Genomic DNA, 21,614 nt, shown 5'->3' with positions numbered 1-21,614 from the left:
TCAAGATGTGTGGACTGCAATTCCCAGAATTCCTCAGCCAGCATACAGACTGAGGAATTCTGGGTATTGATGTCCATACATCTTAAAGTTGGTAAGGTGGAGAAATGCCAAGCTATAGCACATATAAGTAGTTCTAACTTTATTATCATATTCCTCTACGTATGGTGAAAAACACTCCCTAAAATGAAATGTTGATGCTAGTATTAGCAAGTTTACCTGAGTATTCATGGTATGCTTTCTCACTTCATATAGATGAAAAAACAATAAAACAAACTATAAACAGAAGCAGCATTCAGTATACAACAAGAACCACAAATAATATTCATTAATAAAATAGTGTTTGTTTCCTTAAAACAAACAAAATCAATCACAGTACTTTAAAATAAGCATTCCAGCATCATTATCAATGCAGTTTCCACAAAGTTTTATGGGACATGAGGAAGGGAATAGCCAAAGGTCCAATGAGGAGAAAACATGGACAAACCGAAATAATCCCAACCCTGACTGACTCTTGCTCTTAACCATCAATCCCTTTGTTTCAATCCAGCAATGATTGAAACATTATTAAATCAATGGGCAGATACACATGCAGTGAGCAATTTACATTCTCAGAAGTGGAAGGAGGACTTTGTTTATGTAACAAAATTTAAGTTAAACTTAAGTTTTACTTTAACAAATTTCCTTTGTTAAAGTAAATTAAAGTAAATTCAAATATATCCAACTACAACATTTGCAGTGGAAATCCTTGTCTTCAATCAGGATTCCTCAGCCGCACCAACTTTAGAATATGTGAACTTAAACTGGAGGCTGAGGAATTCTAGCAGTTGAACTCCAGTATTTTAAAATAGTTGCAATCTCCCAGTATTACAAAGCATGTATGCAATACTGCCTTCCAGTATTGCAAAGCCTTTGTCAGCCAGAGTTGACAAATATGATTTTTGTTCTTATCTGCAATGTGTTCTCTTTTTCCCTTAATGATGAGTTCCAGAACATTTATACAGTGTGGATTCACTGTTGGAGGAATTGTCTCCAAGTATAAGGATCATCTCCAGCTATAGAACTAGAGCACCAGAGAATGAGGCAGCTAATGTATAGATATGTTTACATACTAGAGAGACAGCCAATAGGGAACAAGGTAGGTTAGCAGACGAATATAAGAAGTCTCCATCCTTACTCTATACCCTTTCAAAAAAATCAGGTGATCTGCTAGTTCTCTGTATCAAACACAGAACTTTAGATATTTGTTCCTTCTTTGCAGGCAGGCCTTCTTTGAAAATTTGTTTATAGGGTTCCTGAAAATAACAATGACCCTAATGATACTCTTAGCTTGAGGACATAAATTGTTACATTAGATGCCTCAGATCAAAGAAAACTACATACAGTACACAGGTCCCATTAAGTAGAGTTGAACCACAGCAATCTTCTTAAGCCACATATGCTGAGAACATAACAATCTTGCATTTACAGAACATATGTAAAATGAGATGTAGCATATAGTTCCAATAGATGCACAGCTGTATAAAGGAAACTGCCTGATTGCAAGATGTAATAAGTAATTCCGATGCTAATATTTATTGTTAGGATTTCAGAGTATGCTAAATTGTCTCTCCCTTAATGGCATTAGGACAAAAGAATTGCTTCCATTGTTGTAATGCAAACAAAGTTCTTTCCAGGTTTTATTTACTGACAGGCTTAATATACCACTCAAATATGTCAAGAACAGCATGATGACAGCATGTTCTTAATCCTCAGAATTGGATCTGATAAGTGCCACAACAATTTTACCACAGCTTTTTCTCTGACCAGTTTTATGAAAATGGTTCTAATCTGCAATATTAAAATAAAGCTTTACCTTATCTGGTGTACCATTTGAGCTATGCTGAAAAAATATGATTTAGATCAGTGACTATCTTGATAGAAGCATTTTTTTAAAAAAGGAATATCCATATGATGTATTTATAATCTATAAAGTTAATTGACTCTTGTTAAATCTGTTTCCTGGAAAAGTAGTTTGGCAGCTGTTGCAAAAATCCTGTTGTCTTCTCTATTGTTTTACGGTGTGTTTGCTTTGCCCATTGTATAGAAGGCAGAAAAGCAGATATAACAATGTCCATTAGTTTTTGAAAGCGAGTAGTAACTCTTAATTCTATAGAAAATCTACATGTTTCAGAACAACTTCAAGAACTGTAGAAAGGCTTGGAAAACAATACCTCAGAATAAGCAATACTGAGCTTTAGAGGTCTAAAGATATGGGGCATTCTTTAGGAACATGGGCAAAAAGTCCAGAATTTAAGAATATAAAAAACAATGCAGAAAAATATAATTGTACTGTAAAACTAGGTAGCAAATCCTCCACAAAACAATCTACGGTATATTTCATTTCCAATTAAAATAAAAATAACTAGTAATTTGCAACACGTATTTGCTCCTTAGACAACCATCACTAACACTTGAAGGCATTTTCCAGCCAAAATTCTGTCAAGTAATCTCCCTATTTCATTCATGGAATTTTACTGGAACAAACCTAAATATAATTATCCTTCAATTCTTCCCCTTTAAAAATATTTGTCAATGTAAAGTATTTGTAAACTATTTTTCCTATATTTGAACAGGGAGAGCAGGACCATATTAAAGCAGGATGCCAAACAAAAGAAAAATAAATGGTCTTTGTAAAATTACATTAAAAATTAAAATTCAGCATAACAGAAACATCACATTATGGCAGATACAAAATACAAAATCCAGGCATCTTAGGGGAAAAAAACTTAAACCCAACCTCTCATCTGGCAACAACCTTTAAATTCTAATCTAATTTGTCCAGTCATTCCAAAAGAAACTAAAACACACGCAAATAAAACCTACAGTTTTCCTCCCTGAAGTACACCAGATTGCTTTCTATAGCAAACTGCTGGTTTATTCTGGCATTGTCATGACATCCGGTTTTCAGAAAACACATCAGGCAACAGCCAGCCTCCTTTAACAAATGGTTATTTGTTACAGAGGGTTGCAGAATCAAAAAAGACAAATGTGTTTGTAACGCAAAAAAAAGCTCTCCAAAGTGCCTATTTTTATGTATTTATTTCAATCGTATGGCATTAGTTTTAAGTGATGTGTAGACTAGCTTGCTTTTTTTATAAAGAAGTACACATAAATGAGTGCACACACATACCATTTTTCACTCTGTTTTGTGATCTTTGGCTGGAAATAAACATCAACATCTGTGCTTTAGCCTCTTTCTCCACCCTGTTCTCTGTCTATAAAAAAATTAAGTTCTGCAAACACTGCTGGGCTATAGTGACATATTTGAATGGAATTCAGACCAACCAGTTCCTGTTTATGTTTCTGATTGGCTCATGTAGCCTTTTCATTCACTATACCTTAGAAACATGCCAAGGCCACATAAACGGTGTCAAGTTACACACTGAGGAGGCCAGCACATATTAATCATTGTTTCAAGTCAACAGGCAGGAGTAGCAGCTGATGGAACACTACACCCTTCAGCTTTATATAAATGGACATTCCAGTGTATTTCTCCCATCACTCTCCCCCCCACCCCTTTCCCCCTTCAGCATCCATTTTATGAATGAAACTTCAGGCTCCATTCATATAAAAGCTTTGCTTACTGGGTATAGTCTCTAGGGATCAGTCAGACTTGGGTAAGGCTGATGCGATTGGTTTAAGACAATCTTCAGCCTTCCATTACTGATTGAAAATTCAGCTGATGTCCATTTGACCTGCATTAATGCACAAAGAGTAAATCCAGACTGTATTCTCAATTCTCAAATCAAATCATTAGCCAATGCCACTTACTGTAACTGTAGATTCAGAGGATATTTTATGTATTCCTTTGGGGAAGAGAGAGAAGAAATAAAACCAAGGAAAGACAATCTTTTGGAGCTATTGCTGCTGTGATGTGATGTATTAAATTATAATTATATAAAAAATGTAGTTTTAACAACACTTGTTTCATTTTTTATACACAGATGTAGGAATGGAAAAGATTGGAGGATATAGGTATAAAATATTCTTTCAAAGGCAGGAAATAATACATTCTTATGATATAGTACTCATTCTAGACTGCATTCACTAGATATAAAAGCAAAAGCAAAAAATCTGTCCTTTAAATTATTTGTCCCTTATACATTGGGCTGATCTAGATCAAGATGCCTAATATAAGAAAGAAAGAAAAAATCCTATATCATCAATACAGAAAGCTAAGAATGCCCCAGGGATCCCTATATTACTTCCTCTTAGTTATTGTAGGATTAAATGGCCTGCCAATTTAAAACTTGAGGCAAAACTTTATAGAATCCTAGAAACAATTCTTCTCTGGAAGTTCTTTCAAAGTCATTTTACATTGATTTAATCAAATATGTCTAAGACACCATACCCATTTTTGTTTTGCCTTTATTCAAAAATATTTGTAGATCTGCTTCCACCTTCTGAGTGTTTTCTTTCCATTTGTTGAAAAGAAAAAAAAATACCTAGATTTTTAAAATCTCTTCCCAATAATGTGATTTACATCATCAGATCAGATGTCAAATTCCTTTCCAGACAGAATAAGTCTTGGGATACTAGGACCAAACTTATAACACCACTTGTATGCAAGGGAACTATCACTGTTGTACAAGAATGGACAATTTGAAATACTAGGTTCCTCTTTAATGTGAACTCCACAAATTGCCAAATTGTAATCTATAATTCAACAGAAGGGAAAATATTAAAAAGGTGGAGACTAGATTATGTAACAATATTTTATGTATTAAATCACCCACTTCTAGGACCAATGTGACTTATGCCAGTAAGATTTTTCAGGAATGGTCTTCTTGTCCTAAGGCTTTCAAAAGAAAGTAGTATGGCAGTGTGAATTTGATAAAGCTCTCCGGTAGAAAAGGACAGATTAGCTAATTGTACCTGGCAGTAGACTGTATAAATAGGAGACCTTTCATGTTGGGAAACTATTCATTATATTTGTGCATCATACCACAGAACTTTCTTTAGCTCCTGTAATATCTCACCCTCTATTACTTAAGGGAAGATATATTAACAATCCCTCTAAATTCTGTTCTGGAAGAACATATTCTTTCTATGGTAAACCCAGTTCCACCCTTATACTCTCATCTGCCAAAATAATTCCCTTCTGCCATCACAGCCCAGCTGATGCCTTGGTGCATGCCTGGGAAAGGGCGGCCACTGAGGCACTCAACTGTGTTGTACCCTTGCGACCTCTGACCAGGTGCAGATCCCGTTGGGCTCCATGGTTTTCTGTGGAGCTCCGGGAGATGAAGCATCGGAGACGGGGTCTAGAGAGCGGTTGGAGGTCCAGCCGTTCTGAATCTGACCGATTGCAGTTAAGAACCTTTATAAGGTCTTATCTTGCTGCGATGAGGACGGCGAGGGCTAATTACTTCGCTGCCTTCATCGCGTCCGCAGATAATCGCTCGGCCGCCCTGTTTAGGGTGACTTGCTCCCTTCTTAACCAGGAGGTGAGGGAGGATCCCTTGCAGGGATGGGCCGAGGAGTTTAGTCATCATCTGACAGACAAAATCACTCAGATCGAGGCCGGTTTGGACTCTGACTGGGCGGAGTCTGACATGGAGGAATCGGACGGTCTTGAGCATGTTATCTGGACTGAGTTCGATCCTGTTTCCCCTGATGATGTGGACAGGATCATGGGGAGGCTGAGCTCCACCACCTGTTTGTTGGATCCGTGCCCCTCCTGGCTGGTTTATGCAGCCCGGGAGGGGACACAAGGCTGGTTCCAGGCAGTAATAACTGCTTCTTTGAAGGAGGGTGTCTTCCCTGCCGCCTTGAAGGAGGCGGTGGTGAGACCCCTCCTCAAAAAGCCTGCCCTGGACCAGGCTGTTTTAAATAACTATCGTCCAGTCTCCAACCTTCGTATTCTGGCGAAGGTTGTTGAGAGCGTGGTGGCGCATCAGCTTCCTCTGTTCCTGGAGGAAACTGATTATCTGGACCCGTACCAATCGGGTTTCAGGCCTGGGCACAGCACGGAGACGCCATTGGTCACGCTGGTGAATGATCTCTGGCGGGCTTGGGACAGGGGTTGCTCCTCTGTCCTAGTCCTATTAGATCTCTCAGCGGCTTTCAATACCATCGACCATGGTATCCTACTGCGACGCCTCAGGGGGTTGGGAGTGGGAGGCACCGTTTTATGGTGGTTCTCCTCCTATCTCCTGGGTCGTTCGCAGTTAGTATTGACAGGAGGGCAGAGATCCGCCCTGAGGCCTCTCGTTTGTGGAGTTCCTCAGGGGTCGGTTCTCTCTCCCCTCCTGTTCAACATCTATATGAAGTCACTGGGTGAGGTCATTCGTGGTTTCGGGGTGGGGTATCATCAGTATGCTGATGATACCCAACTCTTTCTTTCCACCCCGAACCAACCCAGCGATGCCCTCGCCGTGATGTCCCATTGCCTGGAGGCAGTCCAGGTCTGGATGGGGAGAAACAGGCTTCGTCTCAATCCTGCCAAGACTGAGTGGCTGTGCATATCGGCATCTCGGACTAACCAGTTCATTCCACCTTTAACGATGGGGGGGTGAGGTGTTACCCCCCGTTGATAGGGCTCAAAACTTGGGCGTCCTCCTGGATTCATGGCTCAATTTTGAAGACCATATAGGTGCCGTGACCAGGGGGCTTTTGCCCAGGTTCGCCTGGTGCACCAGTTGCGACCCTACCTGGACCGAGATGCCCTACGCACAGTCACTCATGCACTCGTGACCTCCCGTTTAGACTACTGCAACGCTCTCTACATGGGGCTGCCCTTGAGGACCACCCGGAGGCTTCAACTGGTGCAGAATGCGGCCGCGTGAGTTGTGATGGGGGCCTCCCGATACTCCCATGTAACACCTCTACTCCGTGAGCTGCATTGGCTTCCGGTTGCCCTTCGGGTGAGATTCAAGGTGCTGGTGATGACCTATAAAACCCTACATGGCTTGGGTCCGGGATATTTGAGGGAACACCACCTGCCAGCATCAAACTCCCTTCGTCCAGTGTGCTCCCACAGGGAGGGTCTTCTCAGGGTGCCGCCGGTAAAAGATTGCTGGCGGATAACACCCAGGGGGAGGGCCTTCTCTGTGGGTGCGCCTGCCCTCTGGAACCAGCTGCCCATGGAGCTTAGGACCACCCCTGACCTTCGTTCATTCCGCCGGGACCTGAAGACCTGGCTCTTTGAGCTCTCCGGCCCAGGCTGAGAATTTTTAACTGAGGTTTTTAGTTAAGGGATAATTTAATCTTTTTAATTGTTTTTTAACTTTTGTATTTTGTACTGTTTGATTTTAAATACCCTGTAAACCGCCCTGAGTCCTTCGGGAAAGGGCGGTATATAAATTAAATTAAATTAAATTAAATTAAATTAAATTAAATCTTATTTGTTTGTTGTCATCAGACCAAGAGCCTAAAAACACCATGAGAGGCTCAAAATTTCTTTCAACTGCCCTTGCGCTAAAGTGGAAAATATTTTCTTAATTTTATGATTCTATTAATATACAATTTTATTTTGTCTTCTCAGTTTTATCTTCTGTTGTACCTTATTTTTCACTGGCATATATTTGATTTTACTTACAAACACACAGACTTGCATCCTTTTATTTACTCAATAGTATATATTCAATAGGTGGCATTTTAGCATATTACTCTTAAAATATTTGTTATTTAGTCACTTTGTTTCATAAAGATTTTACAAAGTTGATCGCTCTATCACTTTTTATGAAACAGTGTTTATATTAAATTATAATTACTTGTTCTTAAAGGTAAATCTGTTGCATACCATATAATTATTTGTGGAATAATAATAAAAAATATCAATTAACCAATTGTCAATCAGTAACAATAATTTAACATTCTAAGTGCCTCTGAAATAACACAATAACTGATATGGGATTTCTTGGAGGACCAAGATAACAAAATCCCATATGAGCTGAGACTGTGCCCCTATGGACAAGGAGCTATGGAAAGTACATCCATGACCAACTATACTGTACAATGGTTATCCAATCAGTCGAACGTAGTCTCTTTAAATGTAACTTAATTTTGTTACACTGTCTGCAACATTAGGCAGACTTTGACTGCCCACTGACAATCTTAGATACTATCTTGTCTTTTTTTTATTTTTAATGCTTCTTATTTGTAATGTTAGTCTGTGATCATAATAAAAATTACTACTACTTATGAGGATCTTGTTTGTTTAAAAACTAGTGTTTTAAATGAGTTATTTTCAGCTAAAGAATATCCATCTACTAAATTACAAACAATAAAAAGAATGGAAATTTTGCGGGAATTGAAGAGAGTACTATCATTTAATTCTGAAATATTAATTTTTAAGAAAATGAAAAATAAATGAAGTTAAAGTTACCCTAGGCTAATCCCCACCCAAATTTTAATAAATAAAAGCAATTTTCAAGCAGCTCAAAACTAGTGAGAGTTCCTTAAAATGGGTAGGGTGGGAGAGAAAGAGGAACAATTCCAAATATTTCTAAAGAAGGAAATGTGGTTAAACAAAAAGTTTAGCACACATGCAAACATCAAAAAGAAAAAAAAGATCAAGTAAAGGAGGGGCAGATTGGACAACAAAGAGATCAAGCTGGCTGTAAGATAAAGTAAATGAGAGCTCAGAGCAAGCTGGGGTTAACAAAAGATGTTAAAAATAACAAAGAAGGCTTTTCTAAGCAAGGTTAAAAAAAAGGGAACACTACCATCTACTTAGTAAAGATGGCAAAAATGAACAAAAAACACCTGATAAATAGAAAAGACCTATTCCACTCTAATTTTTGTCCTACTCTTTTCTATAAACAATATGATTGAAATAGCTGGATTCCAGCTTGACTTTAAGCTGATCACGATATACTCCAAACTTAAATTAATTCAGGCCAAAATCTTGCATCCTAGACAAGGATCATGTATAGAATGTAGCCAAACATGAATCCATCACTTAACACTTTGGAAGAATAGTTGAAGTGCCAAGCTAATTATGTACAAATCATCTACAGGCTAACTAAAAACTATGCTCAAAAATTCACCAGTATCTCCTTATCAAGCTGGAGTGAAGCAAAAAGTGTGTTGATACAAAGGTCAGTCCAAATAGTTAATTTTAATTAAAGGCTTAGATGTAAAGATAAGAGAAGAATGCTTATCAAACTCCCAGATGATGCAAAACTAGATGGAATAACTAATATTCTTGAAAACTGAAAGAAATTTAAATTGATTAATTTAGAGAAATAGTCTGGAAATAATTGACTGACATTTAAGAGATAAATGCAAAAATTTAAGGAAGGATTAAGAGATTTAAGAAAAAAAAAGAGTGTACAGTTATACAGATTTATGATCACAATTGGGGCAAGAACTTCCATTGCTAAATGAATCATGTCCAGTTTTACAACTATTTTGCATGGTTATTAAGTCAATCATCCTGATAAAGTGAATTGCACGACTGTTAAGCTTTCTCCATTGAGTGGAAGTCAGCTGGGAAGATCATAAATAGCACCCACAATACCCCAGGATATAAGAAAAATCCACAGTATAATATGACAAAAATTAAAAGCAGAGTAAAATGTTATCATATTTCACTGTAGACTCTTTTAAAGCCCTCCTCTAGGACTGCCAGTTTCTAGTTGCTTCTGCCTCTTATGGGGCCTCAAAGATGTGTCTTTCTTGTTGCAGCAACTGCCCTGTGGAACAGCTTCTCCTTTGGGCATTGGGCTGGTCTAGTTCTGTTGGGCCTTTTTAAAAAATGGCTTTTCTCACAGGCATTAGGGCCAGGCTGTTAGCAGAGCCTGACATATGGGAATTTGTAAATGAAAATAGTGTGTAAGTTGCCTTGGTTTTTATATTTATTATCCTTGTACTTGTACTTAGGTTGTTTTTATTGTTCTGCCTTTGAATACCAAATTACTTGCTTAAAGATGAATGGCAACATAAATTTCATAAATACATAACGTAAGGGGTCCTTTCAATAAATTAAAATTTAAAAGTCATCCAAATAAGTTTCTCTCTAATTTGTTTCTAGAAGAATATAATGTTGTGGCTACTCTAGTTTCTCATGGGAGACCACACTTAAAAAATAAGACTGATCTCCTAAAAGGGTAAATGCATTTTTTTGGATGGATCACCAGAAATATAATTACCATAAGAAGTAATAGTTCCATGTCTCACCTGGAATATTGCATCCATTTCAGGTCACCACATTTTAACAAAGATTCAGAGAAACTGCAAATGGCATAGCAAATGACTGTATGGATAATCAGGGGCCTCAAACCTAAATCTTATGAGGAAAACTTACTATTTTAATAAAGATGAGAAAGTAGAAAATGGGCTAATACTTTTCATATACCTAAAGGAATGTCATGAAAAAGACCTTTTCTCTATCACCACAGAAGGTAGGGCACCAAATGAAAAATAAATAGAAAAATTCTGCTTCCTAATGGGAGACCATTTTGACAAGGACAATCCTTTGCTAAATGTGTTCTGCAGAGGTTAAACAATAGTCATCCATTTAGAGATAATTTACATTGGATTCTTGTGCCAAGAAAATTGAATTCAATAGTTTAGATGGCTTTCTGATGCTATGACTCTGTGACCTAGAATACTTCCCCACAGAGAATTATGTGCACCTAGAAAGCATCTATAAAAATGTGTACTCTAATAGATATTACTATTTCATTTTGTAGTCTGAAATATCCCCACAGCATGGCTCCTAGGATGGGTGGAAAAATAAAACATCTTCTACTGTGTTGACATTTCTATTTCTTTCCATGTTCCATTATCTCAACATTCTGCAATAGAAATTGCATACCTGCAATTACAACTAATTGATCTGCCATTTCCGATGTCATAATTAATGTCATGTTTTAATAGAGTTATAATCATTCCATAATAATGGTTTTCATTCAGCAGATTTCTAAAATGGGTAAGAATATGGAGCTCAAAAGCAATAAGTAGTGTTGAGACTCAAAATCTCCCAGAAGGAACATCTTATTGTAATGATCTTGCAAAAGAGATTTTTTTATTTTTTATCTAGATAGCAAAGTAATATTATGCAAGCTCCTTTTCAGTGTGACTTATCCCTAAACATCCATAAACATAATAAAATCAATGATTCAATGGCAAAATGCATTATGCTTCCAAAAGGGTTATTTAAAGTACTCTTAGAGCAAAGATAGGTGACTTCTGCAGAACAAGGCAAAGCATCAAACCATTGACTGCATTTTATGTTGGTACAGATGTGCTAACTTAAATGCAGGAATTTAGAGCCATAAAAAGTACTCTAAGGCCACAAATGAATTCTTCATGACTACTGGTTGTCCTGCTAAATCATTCTAACCTAATATTTTCTCCTGCAGAAGCAGAGACCAATTCTTGAAATTAAAAGAATGGATGTGAATAAGAAACAAAACTTAACTGGTATTAAAGAATAATCACATGCCATATTTATAAAGATGAAAAGCACTCTTGTTCCCTACAAATATATGGGCAATGAGACAGATCCATCTAACACAATGGTCTCCTTCACAGCTTATTATTCAGAATGGGAAGCTAACCAAAGTTTTAGCTACCCCAAGATTTTCTAACGTTAATTCATTCTGAATCAGGTCATGGATTAGAAAGAGAGGAATAGATAATTGACTGAGAAAATTCAGCCTGCTATTCCAGATAATTTTTGCAATGCACACATGGGCAAAGAACAGTGGAAATCCAGATTTTACTAGGAAGGCTCATGTCCTAAGTCTTGAAAGAGATTATCTCTTCTGGATTAAAAAAATGTAAAAGGGATTGGTACATTAGCAGTCCTTCTATAATGATAAAATGGAAAATGGATAACTCAATTCACTTCTCTGATAACCTTGTAGGAAAGGCAAGATAAGAAGAACAAGATTTTGATTTTAATATACTGTTAATCTAGGAGAGCAATAGGAGAAAAGAACTGCTTTAATTTATGCTTTGGAGGATTAGTTCAGAGGAGTTAATACTATTTTATCAACAATTAAGTCAAGAATCAACAATTATGCTTAGGCAAAATATAAACCAATGACCATGGGAAATAGAGGTTCATATATTATTTTAACCAAATCTTTCAGAATTATGAGGGAGGGGCAAGATAAATCAGCTTCAGTTCAGACTTTAAGGATAAGAAATAGTAACCCCTCCTGCTAAAATATAAAAAAACAAGAGCTTTGTTATCATATCAGCTGAATAGCCCAAGTAAGCTATTAAAAGGGGATTCCTAAAAATGTGCCCCTTTCCTTGAAATGTTTTCAAAAAGCTGAACACATTTTTGCAATCTCTTTCTCTCTGAGAGGAATAAAAATCCTACCAAATGCAATAGGATACGATTAACAGGAATCAATAGTACCTCAATTACCACTTACTCAGCAATTTTTAAGTGACCAACAATATGATAATCTTTTCATAAAGAAATAGGATTCTAGGAAGAAGAACTCTTCCAACATCTGAAGATTGGAGTAAATATCTTACAACTACATCTGGCAATAATCAGAGAGATATAAATTACAAAATACTATCCTTTCTTATCTTCTTACTAATTTCCCTTAAAACTAAATATATTCAGAGCTTTTACTTCAAGGGGCCAAAAGTAGCCCATTATACTGTAAAGTATTATTAAAAATGAACTAGTATCAATGAAAAGTTGGTTTATCAATTGGAGGGGATTTTACAGAAATCGTGTGTTAAATTTATCGTCAGTTTTGTCTACAAATCTCTAGATAATTTCAAGTTCAAATAAATAAAAATATTAGTGAATAATTATATTGATATGCAATTATTTATGCAATAAAACTTTATTTCAATCTTCAGTGTTTTGACTGATCAGGGTTCCTCTACTGCTTTGTTAATTAACTTAAAAATCAGAGTATTGACTCTAAAAATGGAGGGATAGTGGTATTTAATGCTTGTAATGCAGGTTCTTAATTCAGGCTGGGAAAGAGCCTGAAATATTCATATTAAAGTTCCATTACAGACTGTGGTACCTTAACACTGGTATTCTTCCAAAGATAGAATTCCAATTCAGATGACAAGATCATTTGGGGGAAAAATGTTATTTTATTTATATGGAGGAATCTGGTATGATAAAACCTGTATTTTCATTAACAATCTAATGTGTTAAAACAGAATGCTCCTAAGTTAACTAGAAATATTGTTCCTAGTGAAACTTCACAGACTTAAATCTTTAAAATAAATCAAATCTGATCAAATAAACCAAATCCTACTGAACATAAGATGAAGAAAAAATATGTTTGGATTACCTGAATCGTATGCAAAATCTCTGGGTTCTTGTTTAATCATCAGAGGAGGAGGAAAACTTTGAGTGACTGAATTGCCAACCATAGCATTATGTTCATATACTGGATCATGGTACTCCTGTTTAAACCCTTGAGGTGGGAAAGGGATGTTTGGCTCAGACATCTGGCGTTGGTATATTGGACGTCCTTCCCGTGGTATGGCAGGCAAAGGAGGAAAGGAATTACAAGGTTCTGAGAGCTGACGGCGAAATCTAGGATAATAACACAAAAAATCATTATTAATCTAGTGATGGTGGAGAGAGGAGTACCATGGAGAAATAATGGATTATGGTGGTAAGGAAGATAAACTGTCATAACAGATGGTATTGGAAAAATGATAGTAAATTTTGGAAATTATTTTTTCTCCTGGGAAAGAAACACGGATACATTTTTTTTCCAGAATACAACCAGAATCTAAGACAGCACAGGAAACATCATTCTGTAAGAATTAAATAAAAACAGCTGCCCTTAGAGAAAGATTTCATGGTTGGCCCTGCCATAATAAACAGTTTTATTAGCCACCAATTAAGTATGCTCCTTTTTGTTCATTTGATATTAATAACATAGCTAAAAGTAGCAGATAAATGAATGAAACTGTTTCATATCACACAAGGAAAAAATAAAGAAAAGACTATACAATGCTTAGTTCCTTTCCTTTCACTTAAATGCTTACAGTTTTTTTGTGGCAGATTTTGATAAGTTTAAATACTCTGTGCAAAGATGGAATATTCTAAGCTTTTTTCTGCAACAGCAAAAAGCTCTTCCTTTTTTTACCACTCTGTCCTGTATTAATTTCATGTATTAATTTCATATACAATTATCCATTTCATTTCTTTCACAGGTTTCCCTTCTAAGTAGATGTAGACCAGAAAGAGAACAAGAAGATTGACGACCAAAGTGTTTGCTGTTAAAAATAACTTTTGTTTTTACTTCTTATCTTTTGCAGTTAATTTTATGCAATCATTTATGGCAAAGAAGGAAAGTGACATTCCCCCAGAAGCTATTATATTCTACACAACTAAAAATATTCCATGTCCCTATGCAAGGAGTAATGCCTTTGTTGTTTGCCTACACATTTAGTAAACAAAGGTGTTTCATTCAATGTGCTCTAAAATAGCTAGACTGATTCTGTATTCTGCATGACTGCATATATATATTTCCTGCCTGAGCAGGAGGTTGAACTAAATGACCTCCAAGGTCCCTTCCAGCTGTTATTATTGATCATCGCCCAGTCAGCCAAATATTCAGACTGGATTTGGCATTTTTGTCTACCTATCGAGTCCTTACCAAGGACCTGGGATAGGCAGATGTGGATGTTTGATGGTATTACAGATATCGTCGCAGGATGGAAGCAGTTACTAGTAAGGCCGTCTTTTGCAATTGAACAATGGCGAATTTGTCAATGCCAATGGTTTTCAAGTGGTGCTCAAGTTGTTTTGGGATTGTACCCAAGGTGCCTATTACAATTGGTACTACCCTTGCTTGCCTTTGCCACAGTCTTTCTATTTCTATTTGTAGATCTCTGTATTTTGTTATCTTCTCCAGTTATTTCTCGTCTATTCTGCTGTCTCCAGGCACTGCCACGTCCACTATCCAGACTTTTTTGTCTTTCTTATTGACAATTAAGTCCGGGGTGTTAGGTTGCAGGTGCTTGTCTGTTTGAATTCTGAGGTCCCAGAGCAGTTTAACTTTATCATTTTCTATGACTTTTTCTATTTTATGATCCCACCAGTTCTTGCTTACAGGCAACTGATATTTCTTGCAGATCTTCCAAAGCACCATTGTTGCTACTTTCTCATGCCGCTGCTTGTAGTCAGTCGGTACAATCTTCTTGCAGCAGCTTACCAGGTGGTCCACTGTTTCTTCAGCTTCTTTGCATAGGCAGCACTTACTGTCTGTTGCTGTCTTCTCAATTTTGACTTTGTATGCATTTGTCCTTAAGGCTTGGTCTTGTGCAGCCAGAATTAGTCCCTCGGTCTTTCTTCAACTTTCCTGCTCTTAGCCATTGCCAGGTCTTGTTATTATCTGCTTTCCCAGCTATTTTTTTAATGTACTGGCCATGTAGTGCTTTGTCTTCCCATGCCTCTATTCTGTTCTTCATTGGTCTTTCTTGTAGGCCAGTTTGGTCTCTCCAGTAGTCAGTAAGCCTTCCTGATATATTAATTTATACTAATTTATACTAATTTATAAATTTATAATAAATTATTATTATTATTATTATTATTATTATTATTATTATTATTATTATTATTATTATTATTATTATTATTATTAATTATTCATTAGACATGAACCTCAGTCAACTGAACATTCAAATTGACTGGCGTTGATGGTTGACAAGGGTTGCTGCCAGCATCCTAGGTATCAAACAGGTATCTCCTTAAAATGTAAGATGTTCCAAGTAGTGCAGTTTTTTGTAGCATTGCTGGAGTTATTGCAGGAAGCTGCAGTTTCTTGATGTATTTTGCAAAGTTTTTGGACATAGTTCCCAGTGCCCCAATGATCATGGGTATCACTGTTACACGTTTCATCCATAATTGTGCAGTTTCAATGGCCAGGACACGATATTTCATATTTTTTTCTAGTTGGTGCAACATGCAATATCTGGCATGTTGTGTTCCAAATGGCGATCTCTCTGTATTCAAAAGTCCCATAAGATCTTCACCCTCTCATTCTCAACAACTTTTTCCACCCTATGTTCCCACAACTTTTCGGACACAGGCAAGTTGTATTTTTTACACAGTGGATTAATTTAGCAACTCGGTCATGTCTAGCTTTGTAATCAGTTTGCGCGATTTTGCTGCACTCACATACTAGATGTGAAACAGTTTCAACTTTGTCATTGCAAAGTCAGCAATTTGGATTGTCAGTGGATTTTTGTATCTTCACTTTCATGGCATTAGTTTGTAGTGCTTGTTCTAGAGCAGCCAGTATTAAGCCTTCCATTTCTTTCTTGATGGTTCCCATCTGAAGCCATGCCCAAGTCAAGTTGTTATCACATTTTCCTTCAATGTTTTTCAAATGCTGTCCATGCAAAGCTTTGATTTTCCATCTATTTAATCTGTCATCCAGCTGTTTTTCCTTATATTCTGCCTTTGTTTCTGTTATTTTTATAATGCTCTGTTTTCACAGCCTGCAGCAATCTTTCTGTACTTTGATTTACATAGCCATTCAAACTTCCTTTTTCTTCTACAGTTTGGTGGATTTGCAATAGCCCTCTGCCCCCTATTTTTCTTGGCAGGTACAACCTGTCAATGTCACTTCGTGGATGTAGAGCATGGTGCATATTCAAAAGTTTATGCGTCTTCTGGTCTAGGTTTTCCAGTTCAGCCAAAGTCCAGTTGATAATTGTTGTTGTTGTTGTTGTTAGTGTACTATACTTTAAAAAAGTTAATAATACCTGCATGGGAAGATGGTCTCAAGCCTTATGTCTTTATACAAGTAGCTTTGCTTCTTTTTGGTACTCATTAAGGTAATTGGACTTTTCACAAATAATAGAATACAATAGTATTGATTCTGGGCAGCTAACATGTGATTCTGGGTAGCTAACAACAATTTAATAATTTATTGAAGCTACAAATATATTGAGCCACGGTTCATTACATTTTGTTAACTTTTTGAGTTTTTGTTCTGTCTCAAACCTAGATTTCTTTGGCCTAGTCTAGTCACAATCATGTAACTACTATATGCAATGAAAAAAGAGCTATATGTACCAATGAGCAACTGCTGAAACATAAATGAGTTATCCCATAACTACCTAACTAAAAAAAAATCAAGTCAGTCCCTCATATTATATCAATATAAATAAAATGAATGTTAATAATTAAGAAAGTTCAATGGATTAACTTGGACGTCTGTTCATTTTTTCAGATGAAATTGCAGTACAACAAGCAATTTTTATTATCCAAGTCTATTAGAAGAAACTAATAAGGAATCTATATGGTGATATTCTGACTTTAAAATGAAAATGCAAATTCAAAGACTAGTGGAACATCACTAAATTATCTGTGTCATTATGTATATCAGGAAAATTTCATAAATAGTATGTTAGCTGTGGACCTACACATTACTACACTTTATGAGAGTGTAAAATAATATGGTATCACAATAAAACTGAATTCTGGAGTCCATTCTAATAAGGTAAGAACATAGCCAACTGAATAAAATAGACTTGTGTTAACAATCATTATTCAAATATAGTCATAACTAAATTTAAGCAAAATATATTGATTTAATCTATGGATGCTTTGTCTTAGGAAATTCAAATTTAAGAAATAAGCAGGGTGATTCAGGGTCGTAGCTGAAGCTTCAGTTCAGTTTTTTTAGCTTTTGCGGTTTTGCTAAGTCTAAAGTTATTTGAACATAGTTTGTTTTGGCTGTTTAACTTCCTTTTCCTAAGCTCGTGCATTTCAAAATGCTCAAAGGACTAAATAAAAAACAAAAAAGCCCACACCCTTTCAATAGATATTATGCAAATTATAAGAATAAACAGCAATATTTATGTACAATTGATGTAATTAAATTCAACACAACTAACAAAGAGTGATTTGTAAACCTCATAAAAATAACCACCTATGTAGCAAACATTTTCCAGTCAAATAAATACATTTATCTGTATGGAATTTATAGAAGATTGCCTACTTTGTCCAAATACAGTAACATTTTATGAGGTGTTGATCATAGCATCTATTGCCATTAAAATATCATCCTTAAAAAAAACTTTTCCAGATTGTCTAGTGCTAATGATTTCTCAATTCATTTTACTTGCAAAAGTCAAGAGCTTTTAACTTTGTAGTCCAGTTAACACAAAACTAAAAAATGCTATAATATAGTCTGATGTATTAGAACTGAGCATGTTCTGAAAATGACTTGGAAGATATCCTTCAAGCTTCGCTGCTATTCATTAAAGAAGACATGCTTTTTATCATGCTTTTGTCTGGTCCTGAAAAATATGCAGTTTTGTTTTCTTAAATCAGTAGCAACTTTTTTTAGGCTTGAGAAGAATTTTTTTAAAAGCTATTTTAATTAGCTAGCACAAATTTCTGCTCAAATCTCTGCATACTCTGAAGGATCTTTTTCTGAATTATTTTTTTTAAATGTATGTAGACCTACCATATATGCTGATAGACAACACATTCCTCAGAATATTTTACCTTTCCATGTTTTGATTATGGTTCCTGTCTCTGCATATATGCAAATTCACTCATTCATTATTTTCAACGTTTAAAAAAAATAAACTGTGGTGGATGATCCTGAGATATTCAATAATAAATACAACATAAGAAAGTGGCAGGACAAACCTATTTGCAGTGGAAAACAAATATAGGAAGAATTGACTCTGTTACCTGTGATCCATAGGAAAGCTATTGTCTGGGATGGGCTGGGATGGAGGCAAGTGAGTTGGAAAAATCCGGTCAGGTTTAGAACTCTGAACCGAGTTTGAAGATGCATTATGCAGTGGTGAAACTGGAGTGCTTGATGGAGTTGGTGGGTTAGAAGTCCTCATTCCCACTTGTGGCTTCTGATCATAGGCACTATTTGTTAAACAAGGGGAGAGATAGATGGCTTTCTCAGATAGATGGCTGGATTGATTGTGAACCATCAATGGATACTGATACTGATTTCTAACATATCCCATCAAGACCATATACAATCTTATCTACATCTGATTTCCTTTATTGTTTTGGTGAGAATTCTGAGAGTTTCAATTCCAAAATATAGCTGAAGGGCACAATTTTAGGGAATGCTGATCCACAGACCATATGTATAATTCTGAAGTTGAATTTTATTTCTCCATTTGTTTCCAGATTGTTTTAGCCATGATTACATTACTATACCATAATGGCTGAGTTCAGATATCATGTAAAGTCCTGAATTATGGTTTACAAATGCAAAAAACTAAGTTTACATTATGCACATAGGCAACACCAAATACACTGTAGCACAAAGCACAGTATTTAATCAACTTCCTCTGGCCCAATAACTAATTCTAATCTTGAACATGAGACCTTGATTCTACTAGATGATCAAAGCACAAATCATTCTCTATCCAGCATTATTTCCTAACCCAGTTAGGAAGTTCTGGATATAATATACATAACAAATGCACACTGATTATTCTTTGTGCTTGTTAGATACATCTGCTATTTGTTTGGAGAGTTTGTTTTTCTTACTTTTTAAGAATATGTAGAACAAAATGCTTGCACCACAATTTTTATAAAGACAGTCTTGCAGCTTTATAAAGATTTTGGATCAGACAAGCTGATTTTACAAAAATGAACTTTTAAAGCTGTAGAATAAAATAAAAATGGTTAAAATTTAAATTTAAAAAAAATCAGAAATATTCCACAGACATAGAAGGAAGACATTTACTAGACTGACTCATGTTTTACATAACAGATTCAAATGTTTAAGTTTCAAAGAACTTACCACAAAACTGTGTTAAAAATGATCCCCTGAGCCTGAAAACTCTTATTTAAAATAACATCTTGTCAATTGTCATGTAGTTATCAAATTTCTAGGTCATCTAATTCTAATATGAATCTGGCCAGTATTAGCGAGAGAAGAAGCATCAAAGATGTAAAATGAAATTTCTCAGGTATAGAGTGAGATTGAGCTGCACTAGGAATAATTTCAAAGCCTGATAGGAAATAGAAACAAATGTATTGTCTTATCAGTAAGCAGAATAGTGAAGCTAGTCTTTCACTGGATCACTTCAGAATATTGATTTAAGATGACTGGAAGTTATAAGATGCTAAATGGATAATTGGAAGTCAGAGACTGTATTGTATGTTTTTTCATTGTTTGAAGTTGGGTTCATTTTTAAGTTTCATCAACCTCTCAAGAGTTATCTCCAAAGCAAGATTTATATTATCTTTAAGCAAGAAACGTGTCAGTAAAATGACATCTTATGGGGTTTTTTTGCATTGTTTCTATAAGTGTGTACATGAGTGTATACATGTGTATAAGAAATTTGAATTTCAAAAGAATTTAAACATGACATTTTTGATTAGAACAAGTGAATAAACCTGTTAAGAATCCATATCCTTGAAAGATGAAGGAACTCCAGGAAATTTGGGGAAGGGAGAAAAGGATTTCTTTTATATGAATCTAGGAGAAGGAACCTGTTGTCTTCTAGATACAGCTGAATTACAATTCTCAGCATTCCCTATTGATGACCAATGAGAAAGGGGTTCTGGGAAATTCAGACAGGGGACAGATAACCCATCCTCATTCAGGAGTCTGTTGCCATATTAGAGTTAGAAGCACTGTTAGAATTTTAGAAGCATACAGTAAAACTAAAATAAAAATACCAAGTTATGCATATTAAAATGATGCTATTTTTTCTTCAAAAAGGTTAGTCTTGGTTGCAGCGCTATTTGAACTCCCAAGGGTAAATACATTGCTGCAAAGCACTCTGTGGGATGAACAAAAAGGCAGACACTTTATACCCATCCTAATGCATCTGGACACCACTTATGGACCTTTTTTTCTCCAAAGGAAGCATTCCTCGTGCCCCACTTTGATTTCTTTTTGGCAACCGGCTTAATTTTCCCAGGTTTATACTATTGGAGACCATTACCATCAGACTGCTTTTGATACTTTTACAGAGCATATACACCAGCTGCTATGTTCTGTTGCATTTTTACACTTTCTTTGTCACTGGAAATTATAGAAATGAAATAAGATATAAATGAAAATGAATGGAGCCACAGTTCTACTTGCAATGCAGAATGTGTGAAAGAAGCAGTTCCAAAGAAGAAAAACAGCATCTTCTTAAGGGAAGTGATAATGACCCACATATTTTTTACTTCAGCTCCTATAATCCTATATCATTATACAACTTTAACAAGCTTTCAGATCATTGACCACCCTGACTGCACTCAGATGATTCATAATTTCACTTGTTTTACAATCATTTAAACTGGGAAAAGAGCTACCCCTTTTGTTTGGTACTGCTCCTGTAACAGGTGCAAGCAAAGCCCCTGTCCTTGTTTCCATAAAGGCAGGAGTCCTCTTAATCATGCAGTAGCTGCAAAGCTATGACAGACCACCATTCCGGCAGCATAGCAGCCTAAAGAGGCAGAAAGTGATAATTAAGTAATATACAGGTATCAGGTGTCACTGAAAGTGGAGGTTGAATACTTATATAACAGTGTTCACTGGCTCCAGATTAGCTTGCAAAACAATTTTATTCTGATTTATTATTCCCCCAAAAATTTCCAACACAGTCCTCTTGTCCCTTTGTTCACACACTGGAATAGGTAGCTTCCAGATGTGTTGAACATCTGTCAAGAACTGTAGTTT

The 21,614-nt window shown here is 36.0% G+C and overlaps 1 protein-coding gene across 7 annotated transcripts in view; it reads right to left on the bottom strand.

Annotated features, from left to right (window-relative positions):
* ETV1 (ETS variant transcription factor 1) overlaps nucleotides 1–21,614 on the bottom strand; it is a gene marked incomplete at both ends in the record, with an annotated part of 92,991 nt that overhangs the window by 12,937 nt on the left and 58,440 nt on the right. For 6 of the 7 annotated variants that reach the window (XM_081345724.1, XM_081345719.1, XM_081345718.1 and 3 more), the window contains 2 exons: nucleotides 13,272–13,519; nucleotides 18,653–18,841. In XM_081345724.1, the coding sequence (XP_081201850.1) occupies nucleotides 13,272–13,519; nucleotides 18,653–18,841 (437 nt within the window). The remainder of the gene's footprint in view (nucleotides 1–13,271; nucleotides 13,520–18,652; nucleotides 18,842–21,614) is intronic. The other variant, XM_081345723.1, reaches the window with a different exon arrangement.

This window comes from Vipera berus (assembly GCF_964194415.1).
Source record: "Vipera berus genome assembly, chromosome: Z".
NCBI classification, from domain to species: domain Eukaryota; kingdom Metazoa; phylum Chordata; class Lepidosauria; order Squamata; family Viperidae; genus Vipera; species Vipera berus.
Note: the sequence above shows the minus strand (reverse complement) of the source record. Positions and strands in the feature narration are given on the sequence as shown.